The 13,837-nt window shown below is 38.8% G+C and overlaps 1 protein-coding gene across 3 annotated transcripts in view; it reads left to right on the forward strand.

Annotated features, from left to right (window-relative positions):
* Positions 1–807: 807 nt before the first annotated feature.
* EPB41L5 (erythrocyte membrane protein band 4.1 like 5) overlaps positions 808–13,837 on the forward strand; it is a 114,520-nt gene continuing 101,490 nt past the window's right edge. For 2 of the 3 annotated variants that reach the window (XM_081260423.1, XM_081260424.1), the window contains exons 1-2: positions 808–988; positions 8,088–8,275. In XM_081260423.1, coding sequence (XP_081116549.1) covers positions 8,096–8,275 — 180 coding nt within the window. In that variant the 5' untranslated portion in view covers positions 808–988; positions 8,088–8,095. Of the gene's footprint in view, positions 989–8,087; positions 8,284–13,837 lie in introns of all 3 variants that reach the window. The other variant, XM_081260425.1, reaches the window with a different exon arrangement.

Raw genomic sequence — 13,837 nt, forward strand, 5'->3', positions numbered from 1 at the left:
AATAAAAAACAGCAGAGGCTTAAGTCTTTTTTAATCCCTAAGAAGTGTGGGGAGAGGAGATACTTGTAAATATTTACAGTTTTTTTTTTCATTTTTTGCGGTGTTGGGATGGACCCTCTTGCCTTGTGCACAGGTAGGCATGCCCTTTACACACCCTCAGCACTAAATCCATTCTTTCTTTTCTTTTTTGTACTGTGGATTGAACCAAGGGAGCTTAACCACTGAACCACACCCCAGTCCTTTTTAATATTTTATTTAGAGTTAATGTCTTGCTGAGATGCTTGGGGCCTAAATTGCTGAGGCTACCTTTGGACTCACGATCCTCAGCGTCCCCAGCCGCTGGGATTACAGGCAATGCACCACCACACTGGGCCCTTTTAATTTTTTAAATTCAAGACAGGGTCTCACTAAATTGCGTAGCGCCTACCTAACTTGCTGAGGTTGGCCTCGAACTTGTGATCCTCCTTCCCGTTTCTCACAGGGCTGGGATTACAGCGTGCGCCACCGCTCCCAGCCTCAGTTAATTTCTCGAATGAGTGAATGAATAATCTAGCAGCCAGTTTTCCAGGCACCTAGGGATGTCGCGCAGGTAGCGACAGCCGCCTTCTTGCACCCACGCTGCGAGTGCGATCTGATACGCAGACGTCTTCGGCAGTGGCTCTCGGTCGGCGACAGCCGACTCCCGCTCTGCTCCGTCCGGCGCCGCGGATTTGACCAGAGCCTCTCCAGGAGGATTGACTTCCGGGGCGGGGTCATGTCCAGTTTAAGAGCGGAGCGCCCCGCCCTCGAGAGCGGAATGCCCCGCCCTCGAGGGCGGAGCTCGGAAGGGCTTTAAGGGGCGGGCCGGCGGGCGACCGGGGTCCTCTAGAGATTAGCACAGGGTGGGCTCGCGCTGTGGGCCGCCATTTCTTGGCGTCGCCTGAGGAGCCGCCCCCTCGTCAGCTTCTCGGAGCCCCCGTCGCCGTCGCGCCGTCGTCCCCTGTCTCAGGTAAGCGTGAGGCCCGGCGGCCCCGGCTGCAAAACCCCCTTCTCTCCCGGCGCGCGGACCCCTCCTCGCCCGGGGCGGCCTCGTCCCCGGGAGGTGGGTAGGGGCCGCTCCGGGACTCCGGGCTGCCCGGGCCTTCCCCGCCCGGCCGGCTCCGCGAGCAGCCGGCCGGAGGGGAGGGGCGGCGGCGGAGTTTCGGGCGATACCGCGGCGCGGCGGGGTGAATGCTTGCCCGGCGGCCGCGCTCCGGGCCGAGCCAGCCCGGGGCGGCGCTGGGCACTGCGCTTCTAGGAGTGGCGCGGGGCCGGACAGCCGGCGAGGGGAGAGTCGCGGGCTAGGGAAACACCTCGAGTTCCCGTCGGGGTCCTGGAGCAGACGCCCGAAAGGACGCGTCTGGCTGATTGTATTGAGTAAAACTTCCGCCACTTGGAAGTTATGCGAGGCAGGTGTCCCCGGTCCTGGGAAGGGCGAAGGCACTCTCCCCGCCCCCGCCCGGCTTTTGTCGTGTTAATGATGAGCTCCTTGGTGGGTAAAGTTAATTGTATGGGTCTCTCATTTTTAGGGTTAGACTGGTGAATTCTATTTAGAGCTGGAAGACATCGCTCTATTTGCGAGTATTTTAAACTAATTTCAAATTTTTTCTTTTCTAAGAATTAGGAGAAAAGTAAACATAACTACATTTCTTATGCAACCCGCAGTTCCATTAACCCTGTTGCTGACATAACTAACCAGTTGCTGAGCTCTACGTGCCTTAGGTGGATTATTTGGAGTAAGATAGTTCACAGGATTTAAAAAAAATTTTTTTAGTTATAGATGGACACAATATCTTTATTTTATTTATTTTTATGTGGTACCGAGGATCAGACCCAGTGCCTCACATATGCTAGACAAGCGCTCTGCCACTGAGCCACAATCCCAGCCCTCACAGGATTTAATTTTTTTTTTTTTAAATCTCTGACTTCATTAGAAAACGATACATGCAGTTTCTAGCTGTTGAATTACTAGTTGACGATTTTTTTTTTTTAACTGGGATTACTGGGACAAAAATGCTAATGTCCTCATGGCATTTGCTGTAAATTGGCATATTGTTTTATTTTTATTTTTAAAATATTTATTTTCAGGTGTAGATGGATACAACCAATGCCTTTATTTTTATTTTTGTGGTGCTGAGAATCCGAGCACTAGACCGCTGAGCCACAATCCCAGCCCTGGTATATTGTTTTATTAAGAAGCAATTACTTACCATGTTGTGGCCACCAGTCATAAATATGTATACACATTTCATCTTGGATATGCTTTAAAGCAACTTCTATTAATTCAGGTGGTAAACGATTACTTCAGTTTGCATTTCTAAGATTCAAAAGGAAACCCTTGTTGTTGAAAGTTAGTTTTTTTTTTTTAATTCTTTGAAACTTTACCATCCAGAAATTCCACTGTATCATATTAGTGTGTGCCCAGTATGCATGTTGCCATGGTGTATGTTGGATCAAAGTAGTGAGGAAGTCTGTCTAGGTCCCTATCTTTGTGTCTTAGTAGGGAAGTAGTCAGTTTAAAAAAAAATTAAGCAATTATGTTTTTTACTATTACACAAAGAAATGCCTGAGTACCAACAGGGGTGCCTAATTTAGACTCAGAAATCTGGGAGTGCTTTTCTGAGGAAAAGACATTTCACCTGTAAATCTGAAGATAACTACTTGAAGGAGGAGCAGAAAGAGAGAGAGGTGAAATGGAAAAAGATTATTCCAGAAAGATGAAACAACTAATGAACATAATCAAGACTTCTGGGCTAGCTGACTACTAGAGCAGAGAGCAGCTAGAGTGGGCAGGCAGGTGGGAGTAGTGTATGTGGGGGACTGTCATTAGAGAGAAACAAGGTCCAGATTTGTGGTTGCTAACAAAATTTACTGACTGTAGTGTTTAAAAAAAAAATTGAGCAAGTGTGTGTGGGATGGGGAAAGAGTGAAACTTTTTTTTTTTTCTTTTTAAATGTGATACTGGGGATTGAAGCTCGTGCCAGGCACATACTAGGCAAGCACTCTATCACTGAGCTACATCTCTAGCCCTTTTTTGAGATGGAGTCAGGATAAATTCCCCGGGCTGGATTCAAATTTGCAATCCTCCTGCCTCAGCCTCCCAGGGAGCTGGGATTACAGATGCATACCACCAGTGTGCCCGATTTGGAACACACACACACACACACACACACACACACACACACACACACGTTTCAGTACTGGGGACTGAACCCTGAACTCAGGGGTTATTTACTTTGACCTATATCCCCAGCCCTTTTTTAAATTTGTTTTGAAACAGTCTCACTAAGTTGCCCAGGCGGGCTTTGGACTTGTGATCAACTTGCTTCAGCTTCCTGCAAAGTTGGAATTAGAGGCAAACAACACAAAAGTTATTTTAAAAAAATGATAAAAGCTCAATGACACATTTGTGTATTCATATGAGCTCCAGATTGACCCTATCTAGACAGAACCTTTACATATCCTTCCAGTCCCTGTGTATGTGCAGGTGTGCATGCATATGTGTCCTCCCCCTAATGTAGAATAATAACGTGTAACTTTTTTTTGGTTTGATTTTTCACTTACAAATTTTTTTTAATATCTTTATTTTTTATGTGGTGCTGCTGAGAATTGAACCCAGTGCCTTAGGCATGCCAGGTGAGCGCACTACCACTTGAGCCACATCTCAGCCCCTTCACTTACAAATTTTTAAAAAGATTTTTCTTTATAAACCACTGAACATTTTTTTTTTAAAGAGAGAGTGAGAGAGGAAAGAGAGAGAATTTTTTTAATATTTATTTTTTAGTTCTCGGGAGACACAACATCTTTGTTGGTATGTGGTGCTGAGGATCGAACCCGGGCCGCACGCATGCCAGGCGAGCGTGCTACTGCTTGAGCCACATCCCCAGCCCCTGAACATTTTTTTTAAAAAAAATATATATTTAGTTGCAGTTGGACATAATACCTTTTTTATTTTTTTATTAGTTGCACATGAGGATACGATGATCTTGACATACATTTGAATCAAATGGGTATATTTTCTCATTTTATAATACCTTTATTTTATTATTTTTATGTGGTGCTGAGGATTGAACCTAGTGCCTCACGTGAATGAGGCAAGTGCTCTACCACTGAGCTACAACCCTAGCCCCTCACTTAGGAATTTTATCAATATTTAAGTCAACTGTATTTTTAAAAGAATAACTGTATTGTATACTGTTATATGTACCATAACTTTACATGCTGATGGACATAATTTAAAATTTCCTAAATCACTTATATCCGGAAAAATCCTTAATCTTACAATAGATCACATAAGTTACTGTTTTATTTGGCCATCCACCAGAAATAGAATTGCTGAATACAAAGATATGCATATTAATTTTTTTTAAGAGAGTGAGAGAGAGAGAGAGAGAATTTTTTAATCGTTATTTTTTAGTTTTTGGCGGGCACAACATCTTTGTTTGTATGTGGTGCTGAGGATTGAACCTGGGCCGCACGCATGCCAGGCGAGCGCGCTACCACTTGAGCCACATCCCCAACCCGCATATTAAATTTTTTAACAGCATGTTTAAAAACCATATTTAAAGAAGACAGTTTATGAAAGTGATTGTTTTTCTCAGCCTTTTAAACATTGACTACTTTAAGTCTTTTAATGACAAGCAATATCTTCTTTTGATTGTTTGAAACAGGGGCTTACTATATTGCCCATGCTGTCCTTGAACATCTGGTTCCAACCCATCTTGCCTCCAGCTCAGCCTCCCTCATACCAATTGGGACAATAGGCATGGGCTACTGTGCCCAGCTTTATCTTTTATTTTTTTCCCCCATGCTAGGGATCAAACCCGGTGCCTCACACATTCTAAGCAGGTTCTACCATGAAGCCACATCCCCAGCCCTATCTTACTTTCTAATATGGATTTTTGAGGTTTGTTGAGCATGTCTTTTACAAAGTTTTCTTTTCCCCCTGGTGTTGGGGATGGAACCCATAGTTTTGAGCATGCCAGGTTAACAGTCAACCACTAGACCACATCTGAGCCATGTAAATATCTTTTATGATTTTTTTTTTGTACTGGGAATTGAACCCAACTGAGCTACATTCCCAGCTTTTTTTATTTTGAAGCAAAATCTTGCTAAATTGTTGAGGCTGCCCTAGAACTTGCAATCCTCCTGCATCAGCCTCCCGAGCTGCTGGGATTACAGGTGTGCATTACCATGCCCAGTTCCCAGCCTTTTTAAATATTTTGTTTATTTATTTTTTTTGTGTGTGGTGCTGGGGATTGAATCTAGATTCTTGTGCTTGCTAGGCAAGTACTACCACTGAGCTATATCCCCAGCCTCTCAATCCATTTTTTAGTTTTTATTTTGAGACAGTGTCTGAGTTGCCCAGGCAGGCCTCAGATTTGTGATTCTTCTGCTTTAGCCTCCTGAGTTGTTGGGATTATAGGCATGCGCCATTGCCCCTGGCCAGGAATCTTTTTTTATTATCTTTTAAGCCTTGTTTCTTATCTTGCCCATTTAAAAAAAATTGTGTTTTTTATCTAAATGATTTGTAATAGTTGTTCACTAAACTGCATATTAATCCTTCAAAAAAAATTTTTTTTCAGATTGTTTAAAAGCTCCTCACACTAGCTAGATATGGTGGTATATACCTATAAACCATAATACTAGCTATTTGGGAGGCTGGGGCAGGAGGATCACGAAGGTTTTTTTTTTGGTTGTTGTTAATATTTTTGATTTAGTTGTAGTTGAACACAATACCTTTTTAAATTTTATTTTTATGTGGTGCAAAGGATTGAACGTGTCAGGTGAACGTTGTACTACTGAGCTACAACCCCAGCCCGTGTTTGGTTGTTTTTGCAGTACTGGGGACTAAACTGAGAGGTGCTCTACCACTGAGCTATATTGCCAGTCCTTTTTATTTTTATTTTGAGACAGGGCCTTGTAAATTTGGGAAGGCTGGATTTGAATATGCAGTTCTGTCTCCAGACTCCCAAGGAGCTGGGATTACAGGTGTGGGCCATCAGTCCTGGCAGGATCTCAAGTTTGAGGCCAGCCTGGGCAGTTTAGATTGTGTGGTAGAGTGCTTGCTTGCCTACCATGTCAAGTACTAGTACCTTTTCATTTCTTTTTCACTTTAAATCTTTAGTGCATCTGTAATTTTTTTTTTTGAGGCACTTTCATATTCCTGTAAAAATAACTTACTGTTGCTGATTCTGTGTTTTATCATTCAAAATGAAGATATTAAAATTCTAAATTTATTGGGAGTTGTGGCACCTGTTAAGAAATTATAGTCCTAGCTACATAGGAGGCGAGGTGGGAATCCAGGAATTGGGAGTAACATAGGGAGACTCTGTTTAAAAAAATTTTTAAATTCTAAATCTGAAAACTTTTTTTTTTTTTTAAAAACAGGCAAACTCGTGTAGTGAATCAGTTTTTTAAGGTGTCAGGATAATATGGAAGAAAAATCGTTTTACACTTAGTTTCCTAGGAAACACAAAATTGCAGTACATTTTGAACATATTTTTCCTTTAAAAATTTTTATTATGGAGAAATTCAACATATATAAGAGTCACGGGAGTGTAATGAACCCCCCGCATACCTATGACCCAGTTTCAATAGCTGTTGACCAATTTGTTTCATCTCTTTCAGGACTTAATTCCCTTCTCTGTTAGTTTGATCCAAATACCAGGCAAAACATCTTTTCCTTATGTAAATATTTAAGTATGTATCTCTAAGAGATAAGGACCTTTTTAAAAATCAAACATCAGTACAAAAAATGGCTGAAGTTCTTTGGTTAGTGTTCAAATGTGTGTTTTTATAATGTATTTCTTTGGGCATTTCCAATATAAACTATATCTCCTCAGTTGCAATTTGTAGTTATGATTAGATCAATATTTAGTGTTGATCATGAACTTTAGTAGCCAAGTCATATAGTGTATTGTGATTATTTGCATTTTCTGTGCAACTTATTTTTTCTGCAATTAATAATCTTTTGTTGGTTTACTTATATATACTTATTCTCAAATTCTTTGTTGTGAAAATTAAGCACATTAGGTTAGCAAGTTGACTTTTTTTTTAAGCATATAAAGCAAGGTTTGACCTTGTTTTTATGGTGTTTCCAGCCCTCTATTTGGTATTTTCAAACATAATATAGTGTACTGTATCTTTAAAATTACTAACATCTGTTTTAACTATTTTTGTTTAACCTTAATGTTCTTAGTAGAGATAAGGAAACAAGTAACTAAAGTAATATGACATAAATGTTTGTTAGGTAGTAATTTACATTCTGTAGAGCCAGGCATGGTATCATGTGCACTGCAGAGACTGAGATGAGATGGAAGGATCCCTTGACTCTAGTTTGATTGAGATCAGGCTGGGCAGCATAGTGAGACCCCTATCTTTAAAACAAAAAGAAAGAAAAAAAATAGAATATTTAATAATATATGGTGTTTGAATTATGCTTATATTTTAGCTAAAGTAGGTGATTATTTTCATAAGTGCTTAGAAAGGAAATGGAACTTCTCAGAATTGTTGGATCATCAAACTATAACTTGGTACTGTCTAACATTTTCCAATGTTTGTGGGGATATTACTGTACATATATAATTTATTGATCCAGGGGTTTGATGAATTTTATAAATGTTTGCCTTTCCTTGCCAAATCAGCTTGAAAGTTCAGTAAATTTAGAAAACTGCAAGCCATGGGGCTGTCTTATATGTGCCTTTAAAAACTTGGGTTTTTAAAAGTAAACTTATTATTTTTTTAATATTTATTTTTTAGTTGTAGTTGGACACAATACCTTTATTTATTTTTATGTGGTGCTGAGGATTGAACTCAAGGCCTCGCACGTGCTAGGCGAGCGCTCTACTGCTGAGCCACAACCCCAGCCCAAAAGTAAACTAATTTTTAATGGGCAAAATTATATTTAATATATACAACATGATTTTTTGATGTATGTGTAAAAAGTAGCTAGTTTTATTTTTCTTTTCAAAATAGTATTCATAGGACTTTACTAAATATTTATTTCACTTCAAGTTGGGTGGAGTGTATTTTTTCTCCTGATGATTTTGTTCTCTCTGGTTTTATAGTGACAAAAATGCTGAGCTTCCTCCGTAGAACTCTTGGGCGCCGGTCAATGCGTAAACATGCTGAGAAGGAACGACTCCGAGAAGCACAGAGAGCTGCCACACACATCCCTGCAGCTGGAGATTCTAAGTCCATCATCACATGTCGGGTGTCCCTCCTGGATGGCACTGATGTTAGCGTGGACTTGCCGGTATGTGGGTTTTGCCGAGCTTGCAAATTCTATACAAGATTACTGTCTCTCTTTCTTTGAGCTTTCTGTTGATGATAACTTTGGGGGGAATTAGACAGTCTGGGTTAGTATGCATCAGGCACTTTAATGTTTGGGTACATGGATCAGGTAATCTTGGACCAAAAATACTTGGAATAATACTTCCTCTGGAGTACTAACCTGAAACATTTAAGTGATAGGGCGGTTATTGGTATGGATTAACCTGTGCGTGTTCATGTGTGCTCTTGATGATAACTGTAGATAGTATAATCTAATGAATTTCTTACAATCCTTGTTAAGCATTTATTAAAGCAATGAGTGTCTTTGGGAACCATAGTCAAATTTACATGTGTACTATATGACTTTCAGTTCTTTATACTTTCCAAATACTTTTTTTGGCAGGGGCAGGGTGCACACTGGAAATTTAACCCAAAGGTGATTTACCACTGAGCTACATCCCCAGTTCTTTAAAAAAATTTTTTTTTGTGTGTGTCTGGGGGGGTGGATAGGGTCCCACTAAGTTACTTAGGGCCTTGCTAAGTTGCTGAGGCTAACCTTGAACTTGCCATCCTCCTGTCTCAGTCTCTTGAGCTGCTGGGATTACAGGAGTTCAGTAGTGCACTTGGTGAAACCTCTTGCTTTCCTTAAAACAAAACGGACACTTCTCTACAGTCTTGTGTGCCTGTAGAAATTTTAATGAAATGAAGTGAGAAAAAGAACTTTCTTCATACCACTAAGCTCTAACTGCCTCTTTGTTCCCAAAGTACCTTGCATTATAGATTTTTAAAAAATGAACCAATCTTTATTTCAGAAAAGGATATTATAATTGTATTTGTGTTTTTGGTGGTTCCCCCCCCATCTCCAAATGCATTGTCATTAATTCACAGGCTTTAAAAGGCCGGTGGGAAGCATTGGAGTTTCTTTTTGAACTACTTACTAATACCAGATCTCTTTCAAGTGTCTTTGTTCTTCATTCAAAAACTTTATGTATGTTGTGTGATTTGACATAGATTCATGGGTGGTCCTTTGATGTCTTTCCTCTGTCCACACTTTTTTAGTACCCACTCATATACCTGAATCTCAATTTCGAAAGTCTCTTTAGGCAAGGCTATATATATAGCCTAGATGTTGCTACATTAGTTAAGTGGGCTCTGAAAGCCCTTAAACTTGGTGAGTTTAAGGAATTAGATAGTTTGTTCTAAAGACTTTTCAGATTAATTAAATAATTTGAAATGTACTGGGGATGTGCCTTACACATTTTTTTTTGTTTTGTTTTTTGGGTGCTAGGGATTAAACTCATGGCCTCCATGCTTGCTAGGCAAGCACTCTGCCACTGAGCTACAATGCCAGCCATACCTTATACATTTAAAAATATTGGAATATGATAAGAAATTTAAAGTTTTTTGGAGTTGTCATTATGTGTACTTGCTATTTTTATATATTAGTCTGTACATTTTTGATTCTGTAAAACTTATTTTTTAATTTTTTTTAAAGAGAGTGAGAGAATTTTTAATGTTTATTTTTTAGTTATCGGTGGACACAACATCTTTGTTTGTATGTGGTGCTGAGGACCGAACCCCGGGCCGCACGCATGCCAGGCGAGCGTGCTACCGCTTGAGCCACATCCTCAGCCCCGATTCTGTAAAACTTAAAGGAAAGTTTTCTTTCTATAAGGGCTTCTCAAGGATTGAGAGACATTCCAACATGAGATAGTTGAAGATAGTTCTCATGTTAACTTCTTATCCCATTTGATAAGAATCTTGAGTTTTGTGTACCAATCCATAAAAATATCATTAGATATGTGAAAAGCTTGAGATTACTGGTTCCTGGAAAAGGTTTCCTATTACCTAATGTTTGAAGTATGAACTTGCAGGACTGTTGATGGATAGGTTGGTACTAGGAGAATTTGTAAAGCTTTTTTTCAAAAGCAGTGTCTTATAGAAGAGAAACAGCACTAGACTTTAAAGTAGTGGAATAAATGTCTAGTGACTGGTCTAGAATAGTTTCCTAAGGTGTGGTATACTCAGTAAGGTGTATGTGATGCTTGATCAAGTCCAGAAATACTAGCTGGCTCGTCACCTGGCAGTTGCAATGAAACAGCCAGAATTTTAGATTTGAGTCCTTATGGAATAAAAACAATAGCCTTTTTTTTTTTTTTAAGTTGGATACAAAACCTTTATTTTTTTTATTTTTATGTGATGCTAAGGATCTTACCCAGTGCCTCACACATGCTAGGCGAGTGCTCTACCGCTGAACCACAACCCCAGCCAGAACAATAGCCTTTTTAGTCTTGCTGGTGAAATCTTAAAGTTAGTAACGTAACTCTAGATACTTGCTTGAGTATAAAATGGACATTTTCTTGCAAATAAAACCATCTTACTAAAGGAAAAGGTAGGTCAGAGGATTATTAATTTCTTAAAAAATAAATGTAAGTTTTTGTTTTTTCTCATTTAGCTTTTCAACTAGTCTGGGTGATTCTGGGAGATTTAGAATTGATTTTGGAAATTGAATGAAGCACATATTCATTTCCTATTAGGATTAGGGTCACTAGTGATTATAGCTAGCCAGCATGGAATTAAGATGATTGCCCAGGTAATATATAAGGGATTATCTGTTGAGTATTTATTTTTGCAATGCTAGGGATCAAACCCAGAGCCTCACATATGCTAGGCAGACACACTACCACTGAGTTACATCCCCAGGAGGTGCTCTACCACTGGGCTACTCTCAAACTCTATGATTACATAGAAAAATTTAATTGGTGGACTTTGAATTAATGTATACTAGTGGTATTGATCATTTGGTTGGGAGTGAGAGTACTGGGGATTAAACCCAGGGATCCTTTGCCACAGCTTCTTCCCAAGCCCTTAATTTTTTATTTTGAGACAGGATCTTGCTTATTTGCTTAGGGCTTTACCAAGTTGCTGAGGCTGGCCTCAAATTTGAAATCCTCCTGTATCAGCCTCTTGAATCATGGGGTTACAGGTAGTAGTGATTATTTTCTTATTCCTGCTCTCCTTCCTTTTGAAAACTGGGGAAACTACTTTCTCCCTTTTCTCTGCTCTTCCTTTTTCAACTAAATATAGTAAGAATACCTTTCAGTGATTCAGAGACATCAGAGAGAAATTTTTAACTCTTTGATTTTTAAATTCTCTTTTAAAATGCTGCAGTAAATTCTTCGAATTCCTTTGAGAGTTTAGATGTCTATCAAGTAAATAATATGTTGTATAAAAATTTGCATCTTCTAAGTGTTAAATCAATATGTGTTATATCAATAACTGTTATATCAATAATAAAATATTTGGCTAATCAATAGATAATAATTTTCATATACATACTTTACTGATAGCAATGTCAAAGCTTTTAAATTATACAGGCCATGTATAGTTACACTTTTAAATATAGTAGTCCCCCTCACCTGTGGCTTTTTTTCTGTGATTTTATTTTATATTTGTGTTAGAGATTGAACCCAGAGCCTCATGAATGCTAGACACTCTGTCACTGAGCTACATCCCCAGCCCTTTCTATGATTTTAGTCACTTGTGGTCATCATGGTCAAAAAATATTGTGAAATATTCCAGAGATAATTTATAACATTGATAAAATTTTCTTGTTTTATTATTATTTTTATTACTCTCTCCTGTGCCTAATTTATAAATTAAATTTTACACTGGGTATGTATACATAGTACCAAATCACATAAAAAGATTTTTTTTCTGTCTGTGGTTTCAGACATACACTGAGGGTCTTGGAACATTTGCCTTGAGGATAAGGGGATTACTGTAAATGAAAACCATCTCATATTCTTGAATTCGAAGACTTAAAGTAATTAGGATGACAGTATACTTCAAACTGTTTGCAGATTCAGTGCAGTCCTCGCCAGAATCCCAGCTGATATATTGTGGAAATCGACAAGCTGACTCTAAAAGTCATATGAAATTGCAGGGGACCCTGAATGGCCAAAACAGTATTAAAAGTAGAATACTCACTTTTTAAGTACTTCCCAATTTTTTTTTTTTTTAATTTTTTGATATTTATTTTTTAGTTTTCGGCAGACACAACATCTTTGTTTGTATGTGGTGCTGAGGATCGAACTCGGGCCGCACGCATGCCAGGCGAGCGCGCTACCACTTGAGCCACATCCCCAGCCCAGTACTTCCCAATTTTAAGACTTACAACAAAGCAAAAATAATCAAGATGATGTGCTTTTGGCATAAGGATAGACTGATCAATGGAACAGAATGGTAAATCGATCCATCTGTGGTCAGTTGATTTCCCCCTCCCCACACACCCCCCTATAAGGGTGCCAAGAGCATTCAATGGGGAAAGAATAATTGTTTTAACAAATGATTCTAGGCCCACCGGTTATCCACATGAGAAAAAATAAAGTTGAGCCGTTACGTCATACCATGTGCAGCTCTTTGATCTGCAGCTCTTTGATCAGGCATGATGGCACATGGTGCCACTTAACTATATCCCCCTAGTCCTTTTTATTTTTTATTGAGACAGTTTCTTGCCAAAATTCCTTTAATTTGGAATCTTCTTGCCTCAGCTTCCTGAGTTACTCGGATTATAGGTGTGTGCCACCAGGCCCAACCTAGGTGATGGCAATATTCTTTTTTTTTTTTTTTTTTTTTTTTTTTTTTTTTAATTTTTATACTGTATCTTTACTTTAAGCATTGTAATATTCTTAAATTGACTTCGGTGAAGTTATTCATATCTGTGAATATTCTAAAAATTCATTATATACTTTAATGGAAAATGGTATGTGAATTATATTTCAATAAAACTATTTACAAAAAAACCAAATTTTATGTATTTCTGTTTAACTCCACTTAAACTTTTTAGGTTTTTTTTTTTTTTTTTGAGAATTTTTTAATATTTATTTTTTAGTTTTCGGTGGACACAACATCTTTATTTTATTTTTATGTGGTGCTGAGGATCGAACGCAGCGCCCTGCGCATGCCAGGTGAGCGCGCTACTGCTTGAGTCACATCTCCAGCCCCAAGCTTTTTAGTTTTTAAGAAACATAAAAATGGTATAGGTTTAATTTAAAGGTGGTATGCTTGATTTGTTACAGGATAAAAAGCAGTGATGAAGGGGTTTCAAACTTACACTGTCAGTGAGATTGCAGAGGAAGAAATTCCCAGTACAAGCATAGGAATAAAAATTAGAAATGAGTAAAACATAGTTTTAACTTTGCTGGATGGGGTAATATAAATTGTGTGGAAGATTATGAGAGTAAGTGAGCCATCATGAAGAGGGTGTTAATAGAATGGAAATCAAGAAGGTTTCAGAGAGTACTTTTAGAAGCTGTTTTAGAAGGTTTAAGGAATTATTAGAAACAGTTGTGTTTTGTGGACTTCTCATAGTCCTTTGCACATAGTAGATGCTTTAAAATATTAATTAGTTGTTTAAGGAAGTACATGGAGAGAAAATGAGGAATTACCAAGAGGGAAATAGCACAGCAGCTAGAGAATGGCTGGGTAGGGAAGATCTGAGTTTGTTTTAATGATGTTCTTTAGGAATTGGTTTTATATTCAC

Source organism: Spermophilus citellus, assembly GCF_964194105.1.
Source record: "Spermophilus citellus genome assembly, chromosome: 11".
Lineage (NCBI taxonomy): Eukaryota > Metazoa > Chordata > Mammalia > Rodentia > Sciuridae > Spermophilus > Spermophilus citellus.